Here is a 25,858-nt window from a genome sequence, read left to right as displayed (position 1 = left end):
TCCAGGAACCGTTGGGCTAGAAAGTTAGGGCTTGAGTAATGTTCCCAGTCTATATTCGGGTAGTTGAAGTCACCCAATATGATGGTGTTTGAGATACATTTATACCCTCCAGTGTCTTCAGGAAGGCTGTGTGGGGTTCCTGAGTTTGAGAGGGTGGCCTGTAGCATGCTACAATTTGTAGAGCAGTTTTGCCTATGGTTAGTTGCACCTGGATGGTTTCCTAAGCTTCTGCGTTGCCACCAACCTGGAGGTGTGGGTATCCTTTATGAATATGGATACACCCTCCTTTTGTGGTGTGGTCTGGGTTTTGGGGCCGGAACGCATGATATGAGGTAAAACCTAATAGTGCCGGGTGCTCTCAGGAGCCTTGAACCAGGTTTCAGTTACAGCACAGACATCGATGTTCTCCATACTGAGAAGGGCCTCGAAAAGTGCATTTTGAGATTTAGACTTCTGGCATTGAGCAGCATTACCCTCAGTTTCTTCCCATTTTGTTTTCTAGGGTGGTAGGTTTAGAATTTGAGCCTTGCCTAAAAAGGCACTATGGGGTGGCAAGAGCCTTAGCCAATATCCGAATCCCAGGGTGACAGGTGCAAGCCGCCCCTCAAGCAGCATGGCTCGTCAAGCATGTCATCCCAGGCAGACAGACACTGGATCCCCTTTGAATGACACCAGACATTAAGCCAATTGTTAAAGCTGATCATCTTGTCTCTATATTGTGGCATCATTCTTGGTGAAGGAAGGATACTGCTCAGGGTCAGGGTCATACCTGCCTGGGCTACATAATCAGAGAGCTCCTCTACGTCTCTCCATGTAGTCCAGGGAGGTACATCTCAGGTTGTTTACACCAGCATGGACAATGACTGTGTCATATTTGTACTTGCCGTGGAGTGACCAGAGTGCTTGTGTTATGTGGCGGATTCTAGCACCCGATAGGCAGCTTACTGTGACCCTCTCCTTGTTCAGCCTGGTGAGTGAGACGTCAGTGTGTCTGACTATGGAGTCACCTATGACAAGTATGTTTGGTGTTGTATTTGGCCTTAAGGGCTGTGACTGCTTTGCACACTGCTTTTGTGGTTTATGTGCTGCTTGTGGGGTGTCTTGAGGTAGCAGTTGTTTGGGTGTCTGCTTTGGAGGCCTCTGCTGTTTAGGTAAATTTTACTCAGAGCCTCCGAGTATGTCTTTGTGTGTTTATGTGTTTGATTCAGTGGTGTGGTAGCATTATGTGAGGCTGGTTTTGTGGTGTGTGTAGTTGCCTTCTCCTCCTGTCTGGTCTTGCCAGTCCTGAGTTGAGAGAGCTCAGCCTCCAGTTTGGCTAAATAGCTGCATCTCTCGCATGTATTTGTGTTATGTGGGAGGAGGAGAGGGTTGTCTGTGTACATGAGGCAGTTATAACATTGCCTCAAGATTCCCAGATTCACCAGCTGGACCGGAGAGGAGATTGACAACTGACCTTTGGACATGCTAGAATAATATTGGGAATTCCTTAATAATTGAAAACAAGGGCCAGTGGGGAGTGAGGGTGTAGTGCTTTTAATTTTAGTGCTGACTTATATAATTGCTTTAGTGAGCAAGTGCCAGGTAACTTGAGTGCAATGTGTTACAAGTAACTAAATGCAAAAACGACAAACAGTAACTTTCTTTCAAGTGAAACAAGGAACTAGTACAGTAAGCAATGCAGATATCACTAGTGATCCACAGAAGCGCTGAGAAGCCGTGTATTAGGTGGAATTAGCTTCCAGGGAAATAACAAGCAAACAATCAACAAGCATATAAACAAAGCTAGATTCAGCAGGCCTGGATCTAGTCTATGCTAGAGCAAACAAGGTGTACCAATTTCAGTAAGATACAGTTCAAATATTTAGGCACTATAAACCCTCAACCAGAAATTCCCAGCTCAGAAGGGCAGAGTCCAGCCTCTTCTCCCACAAGAGTGCAGACCACGAACCTTCTTAATGTAAAATAACTGGCCTGAAGCCCAAGTGCCTAAACCAGAACTAATACCCTTGGACACTGGGCTCTCAATCAGCAGTTCCCAACTTAGAAGGATGAAAGCTACCTGTCCTGCCACCACAGTGCTTGCCACAAACCTTCCTAATGTAAAACAACTGGTCCGAAGCCCAAGTGCTTAATCCAAAAGACTTAGAATGATAGCTACACTTTAATCAAGTTACAACCAAGCAGTAATAAATACAATTGAATACTTTAGAGAATGTCTGGATTAGTGCTCAAGTTACACAAACAAAGCTAGATCCAGCAGGCCCGAATCCAGTCTATGCCACAGCAAACAAGGTGCACCAACTTCGGTAAGAAGCAGTTCAGATATGCATGCACTATAAGCCTTTAACCAGAAATTCCCAGCTCAGAAGGGCAGAGTCCAGCCTCTCCTCCCACAAGAGTGCAGACCACGAACCCTCTTAATGTAAAATAACTGGCCTGAAAGCCCAAGTGCTTAAACCAGAATTAATACACTTTTAGAATAACAGACACTGAGCCCTCAATCAGCAGTTCCCAACCTAGAAGGATGTAAGCTACCTGTTCTGCCACAACAGTGCAGTCCACAAACCCTCTCAGTTTATCTATATATATCTACATCTATCTACATCTATATCTATATCTATATCTATATCTATATATATATATATATATATATATATATATATATATATATATATATATATATATATATATATATACATATATACATATATATATATATATGTATGTAAATACATACACCAATATAAACTTTACCTTCATCTACAAGCAAATACACCACATAGGTTGTACAAATCAGAGAAGGAAAGATAGGTTCTATCAGAAGAAAGGGGGGTGGCGGGTGGGTAACCTGGACTGCAACAGTGAATACACTCGAACAACTACATTTATGGTAAGTGTACACAACTATACTATGTTCTTCATGTTTCACTGTTGCAGTCATTACATTTGGATAGAATCCCAAAGCTATGGATGGGAGGCTGGAGCTAAACAGCATTAGGAGTGGCTATGAGGCCCTGCAGAACTGCAGTGGCAAAGCCTGCCCTGGAGTTAGAGTGGCAGACGATAGTGCATTGTAAAGGTGTGCACTGAACTCCAAGTAGCAGCCTCTAAAATGTCCTTGGTTCGTATTCCCCTGGGAAAGGCTGCTGAAGTGGCTGCAGCTTTAGTTGAATGTGGCCTAATTCCCTTTGGCACTGGCTTGCCATGGTGTAAGTAGCAGAAACGAATGCAGTGGCCTATCCACTTTGAAACAGTCTGTTTTGAGACAGCATTTCCTTGTGATCCTGCAGCATATGCCACTAGGAGTTGCTGTCTTTCTGAAAACTTTGGTTCTGTCCAAGCAGAATCTAAGCTGTCTGTGTATGTCCAAAGAATGCAGAATTCTCTCCCCCTTGTTCTGTGGATTTGGATAAAAAGTTGGCAAATTAATAGTTTGGTTAAGAGCCACACTGGAAACCACCTTAGGCATAAATGTTGGGTTTGTCCTCAGAGACCCTGTCTGGATAAAAAATGATAAAAGGTTCCACAGCCATGAGTGCCTGTAGCTCTGAAACTCGTCTTGCAGAAGTTATTGCTAGGAGCAGAACTGTTTTCCAAGATAAAAACTTTCTATCACCAGTAGCACCTGGCTCAAAAGGAGGAAGGGTGAGTTTTTCCAAGACATAGTTGAGGACCCATGCAGGCATTGATCTCCTCGGAGGCCTTAAATTTTTGGCTCCTCTGAGGTACTGTTTTAATAAGGGATGAGAAAATATTGGTGGCTCTGTATTGTAATGAGCTGAAATGGCAGAGGCATGAATTTTAATAGATGAAAAAGATAGGTCTTTGTCCAGCATCTCAGTTAAGTATTGCAAAATCTGAGGAATATTTGGCATAGCTGTATCAGTTCCTTGTGCCTGGTTCCAAGCAAAGAATCTCTTCCATTTTCCAGCATAAGATTTTCTAGTACTAGGCCTTCTGGCCTCCAAAATGACATCCATCACAGCTTTACTGAGAAGTGTGTTTTGTATGATTACATTATCAGACATGCTGCCAGGTTTAAAGTCCTGAGTTGGCTGTGCAGGATCGGTTTGTTTTGCTAGGACAGTAGATGAGGTATTTGAGTTAAGGTCCAAGCTGGGCATTGAGACAAGTTCTTTAAGATTGGAAACCAGTACTGGCGGGGCCAGTCTGGGGCAATCAGTATAATTTTTGGCTTCTCCTGTCTGACCTTTAGGAGTACCTTGGTGAGGAGAGGCAGTGGGTGAAAGGCATATACTGATAGTTTTTTCCAGCTGAAATATAGGGCGTCGACTTTCCATGCTTGTATGTGATAAGTCCTTGTGCACAATCTTTTTAGTTGGTAGCTGTGAGGGGAGGCAAATAGATCTATGTCCGGGCATCCCCATTTTCTTGTTATCATGCTGAAGACTTGTGGATCCAGCTGCCACTTATGGGGATCCTTGAGGTTTCTGCTTAGTTCGTCTGCCAGAGTATTTTTCCTTCCTGGCAGGAATTGTGCCTGGTGTACTTTGCCCTGATGTACTTGGTAAGTCAATGCTGTGTCCCACAAAGTCATGGCTAGTCTGCAAACGGGGTAAGAATGTGTGCCACCCCCCCTGCTTATTTATATACCACATGACCGTGGTGTTGTCTGTCTATCAGTAGTTGTCCCGGATGAAGTAGGTCCTTGAAGGCTGTCAGGGCATTCTGAACAGCTAGCATCTCTTTTTGATTGACATGTAGATACATTTGGGTTGAGGACCATGAGCCCTGAATGCATCTTCCTGCCATGTAGCCCCCCCCCCCCAGGCATACTCTGATGCAGCCGTTGTTACCTCAACTGTGTCTTGGAAAAACTCACCCTGCCTCCTTTTGAGCCAGGTGCTACTGGTGATATAAAGTTTTTATCTTGGAAAACAGTTCTGCTCCTAGCAATAACTTCTGCAGTGCAATTGTGTATGTAAATTTTTACCTTATCTTCTGTCCAAGCTAGCAAAGTATTTAAATCCCATACTCAATGTAGCAGGCTGTAATTGTATGTTTATTCTATCATATCTTTTTATTTTATTTTTTTTTTTAAGTATTAATTTTAGTATTGTAGCGGAGCTTTTCTCCTCGGGCCTCCACTGAAAATGGACATGTATCCAGCTGGACTAGCCCGGTTAACAAATGTAAAATAAATAAATAAATAAATAGTATCTGGCTGGGGGTAATGTGAATGGCTGTCCCTTGTTTTGGTGACAAGCCTTTGCCCACCATCGAAACTCCTGTTGTAGGCAGGGAATGAGAGTAATCATTGGTTCTAGGCTGTGGCAATGTTGAGTCCAAACACTTTTTAGGTACCAATGAAGTTTCCTCATATGCAGTCTTGCATATGGAATTAGTAGGATACAGGATGCCATGAAGACCAAAGCCTGCAGAATTTTTCTTGCAGATAACTGGGTCTTTGTTGCCAACATTTTGAAATAGGTAGTCAGTTGCCTTTGTTTGTCTGGTGTGAGATAAGTCATCTGGGCAGTTGTATTTAAGCTTGCACCAAGGAATATTATCTCTTGAGAGGGTACTAGTTTTGATTTCTTTTAGTTGACTGTGTACCCTAGGCATGTTAGAAGTCTTTTCACAAACGCCAGATGCTGTAGAAGAATGTCCTTGTTCTCTGCTTGAATTAGACAGTCATCCAAGTAAGGATATATTTGTATTCCTCTTTGTCTGCCGAATGCAATTACTGGTGCCAGGCACTTTGTAAAGACCCTGGGCGCAGTAGATAAGCCAAAAGGCAGTGCAGAGAATTGTAATGTACTGAGCCAGCCTTGAATCTGAGGTATCTTCTGCATAACTGTCTGATTGGGACATGCAGGTATGCCTTTTTTAGGTCTACAGTCACCAGCCAAGCATTCTTGCCCAGCATGGGCAGAAGCTGCTGCAAAGTCATCATCTTGAATTTTGGTATATCCAGGAATGTGTTCAGAAAAGATAGGTCCAGTATTGGTCTCCAGGTCTTGTCCTTTCTGGGTACCAGGAACAGTCTTAAGTAAAATCCTTGTCCCTGCTCTTGCTCTGGTACTTGTTGAATGGCCCCCATGTCCATGAGGGATGAGACTTGTTTTTGTGCCTCTGCCCACTGATTTTTTGGCAGATCTGGCCAGCCGTTCACCTTTGGCAGGGTATGGAAATGGAACTTGTGCCCTTGTGACATGATATTTAAAACCCACTTGCCTTGGGTTATAATGTGCCAATTTTGAGAAAAAAAGTGCTAATTTTCCCCTTAGGGTGCTGCCAAGAGATGAGTGCTTGGTGCAGGCAGGGGGAAGTCATTGGGACTGTTTCCTGTATGGTTGTGATTTGTCTTCAACTTTGGAGGTAGAAGCACCCCATTGCTTTGACCTGTAGGAACCTTGCGCCTGAGATCTGCCTCTAGGGCGTCTGGATCTGCCCCTTTGAGGTCTGTCTGACACAGGAAAGGACCAATTCTTTGTAGGCCAGTGTCTACTAAACCTAGGTAGCTGTACTTGTAAAAAATCTTTGACAGTTTGCATAGATTTAGCTTTGTCCTCCATTTTCTTTAACACCTCCTCTGCCTTAACACCAAACAAAGTATCATGCTGTAAAGGTGCATCTAATAATTTATTAACATGATCAGGCAGATTTTGCTCCTTTAGCCAAGCATGCCTCCTAATTACAGAACCCGTAACTGCGGCCCTGCAGGAGGCCTCCAAAGAATCAAAACCACATTGCAAAGTATGCTTTCCAACTTTTTCAGCTGCATGCAATAAATCCTGCATTTCCTTGTTTTCTGCACATTCAGAGTTTAATAACATTTTCTGTTTTAGCAATGCCATGACATGTTGCTGATATTTGAGCATATGAAACTGACAGTTTAGGGCCCTTATAGCCAAGGTAGCAGATGTGTAAACTTTTTTCCCCATCTATCTAGTGCCCTAGAATCTCTGTCAGAGGGGGTAGAGTTTTTTGCAGCGGAAGCCTTAACTCCTTTGCAACCCTGTGAAATAGTCTCTGGGTCTGCAGCAGGGTTTTTAAAAAGGAATTTATGAGAGTCAGGAACCCTGTAATATCGGTCAGGCTTAACAGGAGTTGGAGGTAAGGAGTCAGGGATAAGACTAGACTCCGAAAACACATCATCTACAATATCTAACACAGGTGGAATGGCTAGTGGCCTGTGTTGAGGTAGTAAAATGAAATCCCTGAGCCTCTTTTTAGATTCTGAAAAATCTTGGCTCTCCCAGTGGACATGCTCCCTCATGGTATACAAGGTTTCCCCAAAAGAATAGTCCTCTGGAGGAGAAGCTGAAGGTATAGATCTTGAGCATCAAAATCCTCATAGGGGGGAAGAGAATATTCCTGATCAGAAGAAGAATCAGGAGAAATAGAGACCTGATCTGAAGATTCATAGTCAGTCTCTTGCCTAGGCCTCTTATTAGAAGGGGGATGAGAACCCCTGATCAAGGTAATTAAGTCTTTGGCCATTTGAGCATCTGTTTTTTGGGCACAGAGGCCTGTCCACGTGGCTCTTGAGTTTGTTTCTTTGCTTTAGAAGGTGCTTTAGTCTTTGCCTTTGAAGCTGAGGTCGGCTTAATGTAAAGATGTTTAGGTATGAATACACCGTCAGAAACCAGTGCCTGCTCAGCAGCTCCGGACCCATCTGAAGGAATAGTATCCGAGGCTCCAATACCTTGAGATTCCAACGGCATGGCCGACTACACATGGGTGTCGGTAGCGGGCTGCGGCTCTAAAGTAGTGGGCATCAGGGGCTGCGAAAGCGCCTCACTGAGAACTTGCGACTGGCTTAGGAGAAGCTCCGTCGCTAGTTTTGGGCCTCAGTTGTCTCTCTCTCCTTTTCTTTGCGCTTTTTGTGAACTCCGGTAGTCGGATGGTTATCCGATGACATTTCTGGATAATTAAACTGGCGTCCAAAATAGTTTAAAGCAAAATCATACAGACGTTTAATAGTGCGTTGGTTAAATCTAGCACAAAACTAACAACCAGCAACATTGTGATCAGGGCCTAGGCAAGGAATACAGTAAGAATAAAAGTCCTTATGAGGTATTTGCTTTCCCCAAGAAATACAATTAACTTTTTCTGACATCAGTCTGGAGCAAGAAAAAAAGATTTCCCTAACGGGGTACTTAGCTTTATTAAAGACTTCGGATCTGAAAATCGAACACGAAAATCTCAGGAGTCGGCCGACCAGCACTTGCGAACTGTTTCTGCTTCGGGGCACCGCGCGGCAAGAAAGACTGAAGAAAATGGTGTCGGCCACATCTTTTATACCCCTGACGTCAGGGAAGGGGCGACAGCAGCTGACGCAGGACCCAGGACTTTGGAATTCAGGCCGACTGAGGGCAACCTGCCAGCAGGATTACCCGAATTAATGACTGCAACAGTGAAACATGAGGCAAATCAGAAATTTCAGAATCCTGATCAGAAGAATCAGAAGGAAATTCAGTTCTAGGTCTCTTAGAGGGAGAAGGGTGGCTTCCCCTGATTAGAGTAATAAGGTCTTCAGCCATTCTTATTTGTTTTTTAGGCATAGGGGCCTGACTATGCAGTCTGGGCTTTGGTTTTCTAGGCGTGGATCGAGTTTTAGGCCTTGAAGAAGAAGATGACGTCGGTTTGATATGCACGTCAGACCACCTGAATACACCCTCAGAAGCAGGTGCCTGCACAGCGGCTCCGGACCCATCCAAGGTAGAGACATCCGCAGGTTCCATAGTCGAAGAAGCATCTCGCGGCATACCGGACTCCTAATAGTTCTCAGTAGAGGCCTGCGAATCTGAAGTAACTGGTATAAGGGGCTGCAAAAGCGCCTCCCCGAGTACCGGTGAACTGGCGACTAGCTTAAAGGAAGCGTCGTCGGCAGCTTTGGACCTATGTGGTCCGTCTCTGTCTTTACGATTTTTCGGAATGTCTGTAGTTGGGTGGCTTACCGATTCCATTTCTGCATAACTGAACAGAGTACCAAAATAGTTAGATGGAAAATGAACCGACGAAGAATAGTTCGAGGACTGAATAAGACAAAAACCAACAGAGAGGGACGTCGTGGTCAGGTACTAAGCAAGGAATGCAGTATGAATGAAAATCTTTATGAGGCATTTGCTTTCCACAATTAATGGAATTGTTAACTTTTACTGACATCGGTTTAGAGCAAGAAAAAGTACCCCCAACAGGGTACTTAGCTTTTTTTGAAGACTTTGGATCCGAAACTCGAAAAACGGAAATTTCAGGAGTTGGCCGAACGGCACTTGCGAACTGCTTCTGCTTCAGGCACCGCACGGCAAGAAAGACTGATGTAATGGCGTTGGCTGCATGCTTTATACACCTGACGTCATGGAAGATGAGACAACAACCGACGCAGGACCCAAGACTTTGATAATCAGGCTGAGGGCTACCTGCAAGCAGATAACCCAAATGTAATGACTAATAGTGAAACACGAAGAACATCCTTTATTCTTTGTGCAGTTTCGTTTAGTGGTGCTGAGTGATCTGTGGTCTTAAGAAGACTTAGGGCCCTCTAAACAAAAATGATCTGTGACTCTATCCTCAAACTGCTCAAGATATTTAGGACCTTTAAAAAAGCCATCTCAGTGCAGTGACTGTTCATAAACTGACCAACAAGCAATGTGTCAAAGGTGTTTATCAATTAAATGATATGTACCGTTACAATATTGAAAACTCCAGGAAAAAATATATATCTAAACATTAGATCAAAATATAGAAATGCAGTGAAACAGTATAAATATTCTAATATACTTATGATTACAAATGGGAATACTTTTACAATGCTGAACATCCAACATGCCAAATGGCAATAACAGCAATAAAAGATTGAAATTCAAGAAAAACTCTTCATATGTCTATGAAGTGAGACAAGCCCCAGTGCATCCCCACAATTCTGCATCAATTCCAAGATTGCACTGAGGAGGGAAAGGGTAAAACACCACTCCTCATTGTGCTAGTCTAACACAATCGTTTCCGAACTTTTGTGGATGATGTTACGGTGTTCAGCATTTTGGATGTGCAACATTTTCAATGCACCCACATAAATGTCTAGCTAAACATATTGCTTATTTTTGGTTCCAAAAAAGGACACGTATGGTACTATGACAGTTCAGCACCTTTACAGCTACAGTAGTGGGTATTCTGAGTACATGTGGTCCAAATTCCTGTAGTAGTTCAAGGTTTGAATGTGAAGTTAATGAACTGAATGCATCACATACTGCTTTAGTGCCATTACTCTAAGACTAAGAACCCACAAACGTTAAAACAACCACTGAACATGACCCCTCAAAATGAGATCAAAACTAAGAATGGGAAATATCAGTTAACCTTGCACTAATTAATTAATACTGTTTAAAGTGAAGATGCCTCAATACACAAATTCACTTCAAACACAAAAGAAAAGGACATGACAGAGGATCCAATGTAATAAACTGTAAATGCCTTACTCAACTAACTGGTAAAATTGCTCTGATTTCAACTCCAGTTAGTCCTGCATATGCCTACCATTTAGTAGTTTCATCTGGTTATGAGTTTAAATGTTCAAATATGCTCTGCTTTATCTAAAAGTACATCACACATAAATAGGAAAAAGTCTGCTCAATAAATAAATGTGCATACTACATGGAAAAGTATAAAAAGGCATACTTAGATTCCAGCTTTCCTATACACTGTTGAGTTTCACACACTGGAGTGAGAAACTGTTCAAATGTTGCTTTGAACAGCCTGTGTGACAATGGCATTTCCTTTTTTCATCTGACAACTGGAAGGCAAAATTCCTTTTCTATAACATGTAGGAAATGTGTATATCATAAAAAAAAGAAAGAGAGAGAAACAAGCACTCCCTACAAACAAATGCTCCTTACTAACAAAGGGTGTGGTCTTTAAGAGGTACATTGAAATAATTAGGAAACAGTACGCAATACTTCAAGGAAACATGTACACCTCAGTAGGCACAATGAGTATACACACTACATTGCAAAAATACTACATGCAAAACAAAAATACGTGCACAAAAAAGGAAAAATGAATCAGACCAAATGTCAATAAACAATGACTGTGAGGTAGTCAGTCTTCCTAAAAGCACAACAAAACAAGAACTTAAACATTTGATTGAAGACATACCAACACAAGATGGGAGTAGTCTCTACACAGCTTGATGAGTGAGGAGCAGGCGTGTCTTCTGACATTCTTTACTGCACGTGTTCTGGGGGCCTGGAATGGAAAACAACGTCAAACCAACCATAAAACTTTCTATGTGCAATCTGCTCATAAAAATGACTTAACTGCTTTAAGTTTTTAATGCTCCTTTACTGATGACTTGAATATAATATTGTGTCTTTCGGCTTTTCCCAGTTAGGGGTCGCCACAGCGGAACTCCGGTCCGCTGATTGTCAGCAGATTTTTACGTGCCATGTTGCCAGCTCTAACGCACAACCTTCAATGAAGGTACGCCCATTCACGCATGTCTCTGCACAGAAGACGCTCTAGCTGAGAGTCGAACAGGACGTCTTACTGTGAGGTGACAATGCTACCGCAGCACCACCACCGCAGTACAATGACTTGAATATAATAAGGTCTGGTTTCTACTAATGCTTCCCATGCCCTTTCTTCACTGAACTATCAATCAAGTCTTGACCTGCCCTCCTGTCTGTTCCTACATATCCATCCATTAGATAAAGTTTGCTGCCTGGAGTACATAATACCCAAAGAACACTTCTTAAACACAGCCTGAGAGCACAGCACAAGTCAAAAACAATAGACAAGCACACTGTTTACATGCAAAGTAGATATGCCAAACACAATGGTCAAAGAAACTGCCTACAAACAGGAGATACTTCAAATGAGTTTATGCACTCCTTTGAAATTAACAAGGTAGATAAGGTGAAATACAATTATGCTGGAAATAAATGTGAATATTTTCAAGTGTTCTTACATACCCTATAAAGAGCAACAGTGCAAAGAGAGTAGCAGGACATCAATTGTTACTGATATGTTTAAAATAGTACAGTTTTGTACCTACCATAAATGTAGATGTCCAATAGATATGCAACTGCAGTCCTTACATATGGGTTTGTCCTGCCTCAGGCAGCCCTTCGGTCTGCCGGATTCCAAAGTCTGGGTCCGGCGCCGGCTGATGTCGCCTCCTCCCCGACGTCAGAGCAGCTGGGGTATAAAAGTATCAGCCGACGCCATCTTCCTCAGTGTTTCTTGCCCCAGATGCCAGGTGCCCTCCAAGGAAGGCTAAATTTAGTAACTGGATAAAAAATTCCTGACATACACAACAGTAATAAACAGATACACCATAACAGATATCCCCAGCTAATTAGAAAGGAGGGAAGTGGACCCAATATACAGAGGGGGAGGAGGGACGGAAAACCTGACTGCAGTTGCATATCTATCGGACATCTACATTTATGGTAGGTACAAAACTGTACTATGTCCTTCAAGAATGCAACTGCAGTCCTTACATATGGGTTGAATACCATAGCCAAGCTGGGGGTGGTAGGCTCTAAGATAAAGATGGTGTAGCTAAAATGCCCTGCAGGACTGCCGAAGCAAAGCCTGCTCGGGTTGTAGTGCTTGGAAAATGTATGCACGGAGCTCCATGTAGCAGCTTCTAGAATGTCCTTTGTAGCCACCCCTCTTAGAAAGGCTGTGGAGGTGGCTGTAGCTCTGGTGGAGTGTGGCCTGATATTGGCTGGCACACCCTTTCCATGGAAAGAACAACAGAATCTGATGCAATGTCCAATCCATTTTGAAATTGTTTGTTTGGAAATTGCCTTTCCTTGCACTCCAGCAGCGTATGCTACAAATAGTTGGTCAGACTTTCTGTTGGCCTTTGTTCTGTCCAAGTAGTAGCGCAGTTGTCTGTGTATGTCCAAAGTGTGCAGCAGCTTTTTCCCTTTATTTTCAGGATTGGGGAAGAAGGTAGGCAGGTGAACTGCTTGATTTAGAGACACCCTGGATATCACTTTTGGCATAAAAGACGGATTGGTTCTTAAGGAAACTCTGTCCTGATAAAAAATGAGAAATGGAGGTACTGCCATGAGGACCTGTATCGCCGATACTCTTCTTGCTGAGGTAATTGCCAACAGAAAAACTGTTTTCCAGGAGAGAAATTGCAATTCTGAAGACGCTGCTGGCTCAAAAGGAGGAAGAGTTAATTTTTCCAACACGAAGTTGAGGTCCCATGCAGGCACTGGTGGTTTTCTGGGAGGTTTGATATTCTTTATCCCTCTTAGAAATTGTCTTAGCAAAGGATGTGAAAACACAGGTGGATCAGTGTTGTATTTTGCTGAAATTGCTGAAGCGTGTATTTTTATGGAAGAATAGGAAAGGCCATTATATAGCATTTCTGCCAAGTATTCTAGTATCTGTGGGATGCTCATTACTGATGCATCCTGACCCTTGTTGGCATTCCAGATGTTGAATCTCTTCCATTTGGCTGAATAAATTTTTCTGGTGGAAGGTCTGCGTGCTTCCAATAAGATCTGTTGAACTTCCTTAGAGAGAGAGATATGGGGAGAACTCATGGAACCCTCCAAGCTGTCAGCTGCATAGTTTGCAGGTTGGGATGAACCGTCTTTGTAATTGTGCTGGGTCAAAAACAGAGGCCATTGAGGCAGGGGCCACGGCTTGGTGCAAGTTATGCTCCTTAGTAATGGATACCAGTGCTGTCTTGGCCAATCTGGAGCTATTAAGATGCCTTTCGGTTGTTCTGCTTTGATCTTCAGTAACACCTTGGTCATTAATGGTAGAGGTGGGAATGCATAGATTGTTAGAGAGTTCCAGCTGAAGGAGAGAGCATCCATTCTCCAGGCTTGTGGATGGTGTGTCCTCGAGCAGAACTTTTTCAGATGATGATTGAGGTGTGAGGCAAAGAGATCTATGTCCGGCCTCCCTCATGCATGAGTTATTTGTGCAAAAATGTCTGGATGCAACATCCATTCGTGCGGGTCCAGGATGTTTCTGCTTAGACTGTCCACCAGAAAATTGTCCTTGCCCGGAACAAACTGGGATTGCAGCTGTATGTTCAGTTTCAGGGACTTTTCCCAAAGAGTCATTGTTAGTCTGCAGAGGGGGTAAGAATGAGTACCTCCCTGTTTATGTACCACATAACAGTGCTGTTGTCCGTCTTTATTAGCAGTTGACCTTGAAGATATTTTCCGAAGGTCTCGATTGCATGTATTACTGCTAACATCTCTTTTTGATTGATGTGTAGCTGCACTTCCCGGGGGGCCATTGCCCTTGAATACATCTGCCCTCCATGTGCGCCCCCCATCCATGGTCTGAGGCGTCTGTTGTAATGGTTTGGCTTATTTGAGGTTTGTTGAAAGGCATACCTTTGTTTAACTGGCTTGCTTGGGCCCACCACAAAAATTCCCTTTGTAGACATGGAATGAGTGGGATAATTGCTTCTAAGTTGTGGCTGTGTTGAGACCATAAACTTTTTAGGTACCATTGTAGTTTTCTCATGTGTAGTCTTGCCAGTGGAATCAATAGAATGCAAGATGCCATGAAACCCAGGGCCTGCAGGATTTTCCTTGCAGTCATCTGGGTGAGCTTTGCTAGGCTTTTGAAGTAATCTGGTAATTGTTCTTGCTTCTCTTCTGTGAAGAAAGCCATTTGTGATTTTGTGTCTAGTTTGGCTCCTAGAAAAATTATTTGTTGGGATGGCAGTAGTCTTGATTTTTTAATGTTGACTGTGTATCCCAAAGCCTGTAGTAAGTGAATGACATAATTCAAGTTTTTTGTCAAGGCTTGCTTGCTGTCCGCTTGTATAAGGCAGTCGTCCAGGTAAGGGTATATTTGTATCCCCTGGAGTCTGCAGTGTGCAATTACTGATGCCAGGCATTTCGTGAATACTCTGGGCGCAGTAGACAAGCCAAAAGGCAATGCTGAGAATTGATAATGCTCTGACCCTGCAAGAAATCTGAGGTATCTTCTGCAACTGTGTCTGATTGGGACATGCAGGTATGCTCCAAGACCCCTTGCCCAGCATAGGAGGTCCAGAGTAACCAGCCAAGACCCCTTGCCCAGCATGGGAAGGAGTTGCTGTAGTGTCAGCATTTTGAATTTTGGTACAATGAGAAAGGTGTTTAGAGCGGACAAGTCCAGTATAGGTCTCCATTGCTTTTCTTTTCTTGGAACAAGGAACAGTCTTGAGTAGAATCCCTGACCTTGTTCCCGAGGAGGAACCTTTTCTATTGCTTTGATTTGTAGCAGCTTTGAAACTTGTACGAGTGCCTCTGCCCTTTGATTCTGTGGCAGGTTTGGCATGCCTTGTCTTGTTGGTAAAGTATGGAAGTGGAACCTGTAGCCTTGGTCTGTTATGTCCAGAATCCATTTGTCCCTTGTTAAAACGTGCCAATTTTTTGAAAATAAGGATAATTTTCCGCCTAAAGGTGCTTCTCTGAGCCTTGGTCGGCGGTGTCAAAGTCAAGTCATTGTGATTGTCCCTGTGGAGCAGTAGAAGTCCCTGCGCCACTTCTCTGATTAGTCAGTTGCCATTGGCGTCCCCTGTAGGAGCCTAGGTATTGCCCTCTCCCTCGGGCACGCCTGTTTTTTTCCCCTTTGGAACTTGTCAGTGTCTGGAAAGGACCAATTCTTCGAAGGCCAATTCCTGCTGAACCTTGGTGGCTGAACCTGGAGGAAATCTTTGACTGTTTGCACTGATTTAGCCTTTTCCTCAATTGATTTCAACACATCCTGAGCATTAGCACCAAATAGCTTGTGTTTTTCCAGAGGTGCATCTAGAAGCTTTACTTTAACATGATCTGGCAATGCCTGTTCTTTCAACCAAGCATGTCTACGTATGACGGCCCCTGTCATAGCTACATGAAGCTTCCAATGCATCATAACCACACTGAAGAAAATGATTGTTAACCTGCTGTGTATTATGAACCAAATCCTGCAAGGCCTTTCTATCTAAAGGCTCAGGAGAGGCTAACTTTCTGCAAATCATCCATCAAGAAATCCTGATACTGAAACATATGAAAAAGGCAATTAAGGGCCTTCATGGCAAGGGTGGTTGAGGTATAAACTTTTTTGCCCCACCTCTCCAGGGACCTAGATTCCCTGTCTGCGGGCAAAGGATTTTTGGCCGTGATAGTGGCCACCCCTTTGGGCCCCTGGGAAATAGTTTCTAGATCAACAGAATGGTCCTTAAAGAGATGTTTATGAGTTTCAGGAACCCTGTAATATCTGTCTGGCTTGACAGGAGCAGGAGGGAGAGAATCAGGAGAAGCACTCTAATCCGAGTACACATCATCCAATACATCTAACACTGGAGGGATAGCTAAAGGCCTGTGTTGGGGAAGCTTAAGGAAGGTACGAAGCCGTTTCCTGGAGTCGGAGAATTCCTGGCCCTGCCACTGAAAATGCTCTCTCATGGAGTGGAGAATTTCCCCAAAAGAAATATTCTCAGGAGGAGAGGCAGAAGGAATAGATTCCTCAGCATCAGAATCCTCGTAGGCCTGGAAGGACTCTTCCTGGGTATCTGAGTGATCAGAGTCACCAGAGGCTTCATCTGAGGAAAGGGCATCTGTCTGCTCAACCCTGGGCCTTTTGTCTGAAGGCGGCTGAGAACCTCTGTCAGGATGAGCCTGGGAACCTCTGATTAAGGAAATTAGATCTGCAGCTAAAGTCATGATCTGTTTATCAGAAGTGGGACCCTGAGGAAAAGATTTAGGAGGGTGAGACTTAGCCTGGCTGGCAGCCTTAGCACGTGTGTAGGCCTTGACTGACATGGACACCGGAGGCCTAGCTGCCCCACGTGCTGGAGTAACTTTGTCCACCAGTATGGTCTCAGGCAAATCTTGGGCTTCAGCTTCTCGAGGAAAATCAACAACCGGCACCGGCGTAGGCTCCGGGGCCGAAGTGAACGATAAAGCGGTGTCGTCGGTCTGGAGCGGTGGAATAACGGTCTCAGAAGAGACAGAGGCACCCGCGGTAGGTTTTGGCGTGGTGTCGGTGGAAGTCGCGGGCCGAGAATGTCGGTCCCGGTCCTTCCGTTTTTTGGAAATATGTGTTGTCGGTTGTTCCGACGGCATGATATAGGAGTATTTTTCGCCAAAAAAGTCTTCAGCAAATTCTGCCCGGCACCTGAGTGTGCGCTTATTGAAGCAAGCACAGGCCGAGACATCGTGGTCTGGGCCAAGGCAGGGAAGGCAGTAAGAATGGAAGTCCTTATGAGGTATTTGTTTACCACAAGACAAACAGTTATTAACTTTTGCAGTTTTATCTGACATCGGCTGAGGCAAGAAAAGGTTCCCCAACGGGGTACTTAGCTTTTTGATGACTTCTGTTACTGAAAATACAGGAGCTGGCCGACCGGCACTTGCGAACTGCTTCTGCTTCGGGCACCGCGCGGCAAGAAAGACTGAGGAAGATGGCGTCGGCTGATACTTTTATACCCCAGCCGCTCTGACGTCGGGGAGGAGGCGACATCAGCAGACGCCAGACCCAGACTTTGGAATCCGGCTGACCGAAGGGCTGCCTGAGGCAGGACAACCCATACGTAAGGACTGCAGTTGCATTCTTGAAGGACATCTGCAACATGGAAGAGAAGGACATCTATGGTTATGGTAAGATTTTCCACAACTATTATACGTCCTTTATTCCTTTGTTGCAGTAGTTTAGGTGTGGGAGCATACCACAGCTTAAGAGGATGAGGGGGGTGGTAGATGCAAAAGGTTCTACAAGACCCTGCAGGATTGGCATGGTGAATCCTGTTCTAGCTTGGTCCAATTTGTAATGCTTGGTGAAGGTGTGGATAGTGGCCCAGGTGGCTGCTTCCAAAATGGATGCTGTGTCTAGGCCTTTCATGAAGGCCCTTGAGGTGGCCATGGCTCTAGTGGAATGGGCCTCGATTCCCCTTGGGGGCTCCATTCCGTGGTGAGAGTAGCAGAAGCAAACAGCTTATCTGATCCAGCATGCAATAGTTTGCTTGGAGTTGGAGACTGCCTTGCCCAGGGCTCTGGGTGGAAGGAGACAAAGAACTGGCTATTCTTTCTGATGGCTTTGGTGTTGTGCAGGTAAAATCTAAGTTGTCTGTGCACATCCAGGGAGTGCAGTATCCTCCCCCCTTCATTAGTGGGGGAGGGAAAAAAGGTGGGCAGATGAAGGTATTGGTTAAGAGAGAGATGACTGACCACATTAGGCATAAAGGAGGGGTTGGTTCACAAGGACACCCTGCCTTTTTGAAAGACAGTATGTGTGTGTGTGTGTGTGTGTGTGTGGGGGGGGGTGACAGGCCATTAAAGCCTGCAATTCTGACACTCTTCTGGCTGAAGTAATATCCACCAGTAGGACCGCCTTCCATGTACACATCTTCAAGGAGGAAAGCCCAGCAGGTTCAAAGGGATGATGGGTTAATTTCTCTAAGACATAGTTAAGGTCCTAAGGCGGAGGTTTGCTAGGTGGTCTCATGTGCAAGACCCCTTTAAGGAAGAGCTTTATGTCGAGCATGGCCAGCAAGGGGGGTTCCAGGGGCAGGCAGGCTGAAATGGCAGAGAGGTGCACCTTTAAAGAAGAATAAGACAGGTCACTTTTTATCAACTGACAAGTAATTTAGAACCAAGGGAACCTCGGTGGATCTGGGGACTCTTCCCATTTGCAGACACCATTCTGCCAGGTAAAATTTTCTGGTGGTAGGTTTCCTTGCCTCCCTTAGGACTGAAAGCATGTCCTCTGAGTAGTGGTGTCTAAAAGGGATCAAAAGTTTATCACTCAGAGTCAGAGACAACATCTGTACCTGTGGGTGTAGGAGAGCTCTTTTGTCTTGTGTCAGTAGGTACACCTTTGTAGGGTAACTTGAAGCGATTGCCCTTGGCTTGTTTGTAAAATAGGGAGAACCAGTGCTACCTTGGCCAGTAGGGAGTCACTAATAAGATTTCTGGTTCGTCCTTCTGAATTTTCATTAGGACTTTCTGAATCAGTGGGAATGGGGGGAAGGCATAAAGGAACTTCCCCTCCCAAGAGATGTTGAGTGTGTCCACTCTCCATGCTAGAGGGGAGCGGGTATTTGAGCAGAAGTTCTGCAGTTGCCTGTTCTGGGGGGGGGCAAACAGGTCTTTGTGGAGCACCCCATTTCTTTGTGGAGCACCCCATAGGTGGACTGTCTAAGACCACCTCCTTGTTCAGCATCCATTCGTGCTGAGGCGGGGAAGTCCTGCTCAAGGCATGTGCTTGGTGGTTGTCCTGTGAGGGATTGTAGACCGCCTGCAGGACTAAGTTGAGCCGGGAGGCTAAGTTCCATATCAGCAGGAATAGACTGCACAGCTGATGGGCCTTTGTTCCTCCCTGCTTGTTGAGGTACCACATCACTGTGGTGTTGACGGTGACAATCTGGAGCACCCCTGGAACCAGAAGGTGGGAGAAGGTCTGTACAGCTAAGAAAACTGCTGTAATTTCCCTGATGTCGATGTGTTTGGCCGGAAGAGAGCGACGCCATTTTTCCTGAATCTTGTAAGAGGCCAGAGTTGCTCCCCAACCTGAATCTGAGGCATCTGTATGAATAACTTGGGTTGGGGTGGGGGGCTGTAAAGGTAGCCCTTGGTTCAATTGCACTTGCTGGATCCACCAGTTGATTTCTGTTTTCAGACAGGGAAGGAGGGGACGGGCTGCTCTAGGGGATATAGGTGCTGTGACCAGGTGTTCTTGAGGAACCACTGCAGCTTGCACATGTGCATTTTTGCCAGTGGTAGCATGGGGATGGTTGCTACCATTAAACCCAGGAGACAAAGAAAATTCCTTGCTGTCACCCTTCAGGATAGTGCAGCTTCCTGGAAGTGAGAAGTTAAAGACAGAACCTTGTCCTGAGGTAGAAAGGCCTTCATTGAGTCTGTTCTGATTCTGCAGCTGAGGAAACTCTTGTCCTGGCTTGGGATCAGACAGGATTTGGGGAGGCTGATGGTGAATCCTAGGTTCTGCAGAAGGAACATGGGGAAATGTAGATGCTTTAACAGAGCATCCCTGGACTCTGCCAGACTCAAGATGTCATCCAGATAGGGGTAAATCTGCATCCCCGGAGTTCTGCAGAAGTCAATGGCTGGGGCTAGGCACTTTGTAAAGACCCTGGGGGCCGTGGATAAACCAAAGGGCAAGGCAATAAATTGGAAATGAGAGGAAGGGCCAGAGAAAAGAAGGAATTTTCTGTGGGAACTCCTGAAGGATATGTGTAGGTAAGCTTCCTTTAGGTCCAGGGTGACCATGAAGGCCTTGGCTGGAATGAGAGAGAGCATTATGAAAGAGGGAACCTGAAGATGTAGGTTTAGAAAGGACCAATCTAATATGGGTCTCCAGGGGCCATCTTTTTTGGGGACCAGGAAGAGGTGAGAGTAAAACCTTTTTGCTTCCTGTCCTGGAGGAACAGGTTCTATGGTACCTAGCTTTTGAAGATCTGCCAGAACTTGTGGCATGAGATGAGCCTGAATTTTGGGGAGGGAAGGGATGCCTCTTCTAGGTGGCTTCTCTCTCCAGGACAGGAAGTATCCATATTTGGATAATGCTTAAGACCCACTGGTCTGAAGTGATGGACTGCCAAAGGGGGAGACAGTGGGAAAGGTGGGCTGAAAGGGGGAGGTAGGCAAGGCAGTCGTACATTACTGGGGCCTCCTTTGTCCTGAAAGGGCTGTCTAGGCTGCTGTGGTGGAGCAGAGGATCTGGAAGTAGTAGGTCTTCTACCCCCTCTCATGGACCTGGAAGAGGAAGGCTGTGGAGTACGTCTTACAAAGGTGGCTTTAGCCGGGTAGTTCCTATAATACTTGGGTATGGGTGACACTAGCAGGTGCTTAATGACCTGGAGTTCTTTGCTTTTTTCTTAAAAAGGTCCATGAATTGTTTTCTAAAAAGCACATTGTGGTCCAGAGGGGCGTCCAGGATTTCAGGATTTTGGCCTTGAAGTCCTCGGGGAGGTTCTGGAGTCTTCGCCATGAGTACCTCCTGAGGTCTGAAGTAGATGCTGCAAATCTGGCAGATGCTTCTGCAGCATCATAGCTGCACCAGATGGAGTGCCTGGCTACCTGTTGGGCCAAGGAAAATTTGGATGAGATGTCCGTCTCGCTGGGACTGTCAGGCAAGGTAGCCAGCATGGAGTAGGCTTGAGAGACCAAGTCTAATGCATACTTGGTCATGTGGGTCTGATAATTTATGGCTCTAAAAGCCAAAGTAAAAGAAGTGTACACCTTTTTCCCCAACCTATCCATGTACTTACTGTCTGTCAGTGGGTAGCAGGGAGGCAGAGGGCAACAGTCTAGATTGCTTATCTGCCGTGGTGGCAACAACAGCTGGATCCACCAAGGGTAGCTTAACTAAGAATTTGTGGTCCTCTGGTACTTTATACCAACGGTCAGGATGCTTAAGGTCTGGAGGCTGGAAGTCAGGGCCCTTAGAAGCCACGTTGGAAGTCATCCAAGTAAGCAGGCAGAAAGTACAGTTTTGTACCTACCATAAATGTAGATGTTAGAGTGTATTCACTGCTGCAGTCATTACACTTGGGTTTATCCTGCCGTCAGGCGGTCCCGCAGTCGGCCAGAGTTCCAAAGTCTTGGTCCGGCGTCGGTTGCGGTCGCCTCTTCCTTGACGTCAGTGCGCCAGGGGTATATACAAGATGCAGCCGACACCATTTTCTTCAGTTTTTCTTGCCCCAGATGTCAGGTGCCCCCAAATAGGTAGGCAATACATATTGCTAATAAAACATACATAAAAAATAAAAACAATACCTTCAGTTACAAGCAAATACACCACATAGGTTGTATAGGGTAGAAAGGTATAGATAAATCCCAGCTAAGAAAGTGGGGATGGAGGGAGGGTAACCTGGACTGCAGCAGTGAATACACTCTAACATCTACATTTATAGTAGGTACAAAACTGTACTATGTTCATCGTGTTTCACTGCTGCAGTCATTACACTTGGGTTGAATCCCAAAGCTGAGGTTGGGTGGCTGGGTCTATAAAGGATTCGGGGTGGCTATGAGGCCCTGCAGCACTGCAGTGGCAAAGCCAGCTCCGGATTTAGAGTAGAGAGGCAAGTGGTAATGCTTGGTAAAGGTATGCACTGAACTCCAAGTTGCAGCTTCCAAAATATCATTGGTAGGTACTCTTCTAAGGTAGGTAGTTGAAGTGGCTGTTGCCCTGGTGGAATGTGGCCTAATGTTGCTAGGTACAGTTATTCCATGCTGTGTGTAGCAGAAACGGATACAGTGTCCTATCCACTTTGAAATGGTCTGCTTGGAAACAGCCTTTCCCTGTGATCCTGTAGCATATGCTACAAACAATTGCTCAGTTTTCCTGAAAGCTTTTATTTTGTCCAAGTAGAAGCATAACTGCCTTTGTATGTCCAATGAGTGCAGAAGTCTTTCCCCTTTATTCTGGGGATTTGGATAAAATGTTGGCAAGTGAATAGTTCGGTTGAGAGCCACACTGGATACCACCTTTGGCATAAATGTAGGGTTTGTTCTTAAAGAAACCCTGTCCTGATGAAAAATGATGAAAGGTTCCACTGCCATTAGTGCCTGTAACTCTGAGACTCCGTGCTGAGATTATTGCCAGAAGCAGAGCAGTTTTCCAGGACACATTTTAATTCTGCTGAATTGGCTGACTCAAAAGGAGGTAAAGTTAGTTTTTCCAAGACAAAGTTGAGGTCCCAAGTTGGTGCTCTCCGGGGCGGTCTTATGTTTTTAGCCCCTCTGAGGTACTGTTTTAGTAATGGATGAGAGAAAATAGGAGGATCCGTGCTGTAATGAGCTGAGATGGCAGAGGCGTGGATCTTAATGGATGAAAAGGATAGGCCTTTGTCCAGCATCTCAGTTAAGTATTGTAATATCTGAGGAATATTTGGAACAAGAGGGTCAAAGTTTTGAGCCTGGTTCCAGGCGCAGAATCTCTTCCACTTCTCTGAATAGGATTTCCTGCTGCTGGGCCTCCTGGCCTCCAAAATGACATCCATAACAGCTTTAGAGAGAGGTGTTGACTGCTTGGCTTAGTAATCTGCCATGCAGCCAGGTTTAAGGTTTTGAGCTGGCTGTGCAGGATCTAATTGTTTTGCTGAGTCAGAAGGTGGGGGAATTTGAGGTGAAATCCATGCTGGGTCTTGAGCCAATTTTGTACCAGTGCTGGCGTGGCCAGTCTGGGGCAATCAGGATCATTTTTGTCCTCTCTCATCAGGCTTTTAGGAGTACCTTTGAAAGGAGAGGCAGTGGTGGGAAGGCATAAACTTTTCGGGTTTTCCAGCTGAAAGAGAGAGCATCCACTTTCCATGACTGTGTGTGGTAAGTCCTTGTGCAGAATTTCTGTAGTTGGCAGTTCAGAGGGGAGGCAAAAAGATCTATGTCTGGGCACCCCCATTTTTGTGCTATCATGCTGAATACTTGTGGATTTAATTTCCACTCTTGAGGATCCATGAAGTTTCTGCTTAAGTCGTCTGCCAGAGTATTTTTCTTTCCTGGCAGGAATTGTGCTTGCAGATGAACTTGATAGGAATGAGTGCCCCCCCTTGCTTGTTTATGTACCACATAACTGTGGTGGTGTCCGTCTTTAGTAATAGTTGTCCTGGATGCAGAAGGTCCTTGAAAGCAGTTAGGGCATTTTGTACAGCTAGCATCTCTTTTTGATTGATGTGAAGATGCATTTGGTCTGCGGCCCACTTGCCCTGAATACATTTTCCTGCCATGTGTGCTCCCCAGACGTAATCCGAAGCATCTGTTGTTAGTGTCTGCCTGGCTGTGGGTAAAGTGAAAGGCTGTCCCTTGTTGTGGTGACATGCCTGTGCCCACCATCGAAACTCCTGCTGTAGGCAGGGAATAAGTGGTATTACTGCTTCCAAACTGTGACAGTGTTAGTCCAAACCCTTTTTAGGTACCATTGTAAATTCCTAATATGCAGTCTGGCATATGGAATTAGTAGTAATGCAGGACGCCATGAACCCAAAGGCCTGCAGAATTTTTCTTGCAGGGAGTTGGGTTTTTGTTGCCATCATTTTAAAGTACTGAGTCAGTTGTCTGTCTGGCGTGAGATAAGCCATCTGGGCCGCTGTATTTAAGCTGGCACCCAGGAATATTATCTCTTGTGAGGGCACTAGTTTTGACTTCTTTTCGTTTACTGTGTACCCTAGGCAAATTAGCAATCTTTTTTCAAATGCCAGATGTTTTAGAAGAATGTCCTTGCTCTCTGTTTGAATAAGACAGTCGTCCAAGTAGGGATATATTTCAATTCCTTTTTGTCTGCAAAATGCAATTACTGGTGCTAGGCATTTTGTGAAGACCCTGGGTGCAGTAGATAAGCCAAAGGGCAGTGCAGAGAATTGGTAATGCATTGCGCCAGCTATAAATCCGAGGTATCTTCTGCAATTTTGACCGACTGGGACATGCAGGTATGCCTCTTTGAGGTCCAAAGTAACAAGCCAAGCCTTCTTGCCCAGCATGGGAAGAAGTTGCTGTAGTGTCAACATTTTGAATTTTGGAACATCCAGGTAAGTATTTAGAGTAGATAGGTCCAGTATGGGTCTCCAGGCCTTGCCCTTTCTGGGGACCAAGAAAAGTCTTGAGTAAAATCCTTGTCCCTGTTGTGGCACTTTTTGAAAAGCTCTCATGTCCATGAGGGCTGTAATTTGTTTTTGTGCCTCTGCCCATTGATTTTGTGGCAGGTCTGGCATTCCTTTTGGCCTTGGTAGAGTGTGAAAGTGGAACCTGTAACCTTGAGACACAATATCCAGAACCCATTTTTCTTGGGTGATTATATGCCAATTTTGTGAAAAAAGAGCTAGTTTTCCCCCTAAGGGAGCTGCCAAAAGGTAAGTGCTTGGCATGTGAAGGGGGAAGTCATTGGGACTGTTTCCTATAAGGTTGTGACTTGTCTTCTCTTCCTTTTGGGGTAGAAGCACCCCACTGTCGTGGTCTGTACGAGCCTTGGGGCTGAGATCTGCCTCTTGGGCATCTGTATCTGCCTCTTTGTGGTCTGTCTGACACTGGACATTGTTTACATTTTTATATTTTATACTGTATACGTAAATGTTTAGTATTTACAACAATCTTTTTAATGAATGTTTTCAATGAATGCTTATAAAAGTTAGATTTTTAACTAATGTTTAGGATAGGTTAATTGTTCATGTTCCTTTAAGTATTTTGGCTGGCTTAATCATGTGATAGAATTAATCCTCTATTTAAAAGTAATGAATGGATGTATTTTTTATATGCTGAGGAAGGGCGTAGACCTGAAAGCTTCAGTAAATCTTGACATGTGGTGACTTTCGTGTGTTTTTTGGATTGACACTTGACAGGACCAATTTTTGGAAGGCCAATTTCTAGTAAATCGAGGTGGCTGTACCTGTAAGAAATCCTTCACTGTTTGCATAGATTTTGCCTTATCCTCCATTTTCTTTAATAGCTCTTCTGCCTTAACACCAAACAAGATTATTATGCTGTAAAGTAGCATCCAGTAACTTTGCCTTAACATGATCAGGTAAACCTTGTTCTTTTAACCAAGCATGCCTTCGAATCACACATCCTGTAACTACGGCTCTACAAGAAGCCTCTAATGAATCAAAACCACATTGCAGAGTATGTTTTCCCACTTGTTCAGCTGCATGCAATAACTCCTGCATTTCCTTATAGTCAGGACTTTGAGCTTGTAAGCATTTTCTGTTTTAACAGAAACATTAAATATTGTTGGTATTTAAGCACGTAGAACTAGCAATTTAAAGCCCTTACTGCTAAAGTTGCAGAAGTGTAAACTTTCTTCCCCCATCTATCTAATGCTCTTGAATCCCTGTCAGAGGGAACTGGATTTTTAGTAGTGGAAGCCTTTACCCCTTTGGGATCCTGGGAAATAGTTTCAGGGTCAGCAGCAGGGTTTTTATAAA

At 44.6% G+C, this 25,858-nt stretch overlaps 1 protein-coding gene across 2 annotated transcripts in view; it reads right to left on the bottom strand.

Moving 5' to 3' along the window:
• XPO5 (exportin 5) overlaps positions 1-25,858 on the bottom strand; it is a 2,857,558-nt gene that overhangs the window by 1,722,167 nt on the left and 1,109,533 nt on the right. For both annotated transcript variants that reach the window (XM_044060355.1, XM_044060360.1), the window contains exon 16: positions 11,122-11,211. In XM_044060355.1, coding sequence (XP_043916290.1) covers positions 11,122-11,211 — 90 coding nt within the window. The remainder of the gene's footprint in view (positions 1-11,121; positions 11,212-25,858) is intronic.

Source organism: Protopterus annectens, chromosome 1.part0, assembly GCF_019279795.1.
Source record: "Protopterus annectens isolate FY-2018-M chromosome 1.part0, PAN1.0, whole genome shotgun sequence".
Lineage (NCBI taxonomy): Eukaryota > Metazoa > Chordata > Ceratodontiformes > Protopteridae > Protopterus > Protopterus annectens.
This window is presented reverse-complemented; position numbering and strand designations above follow the sequence as displayed.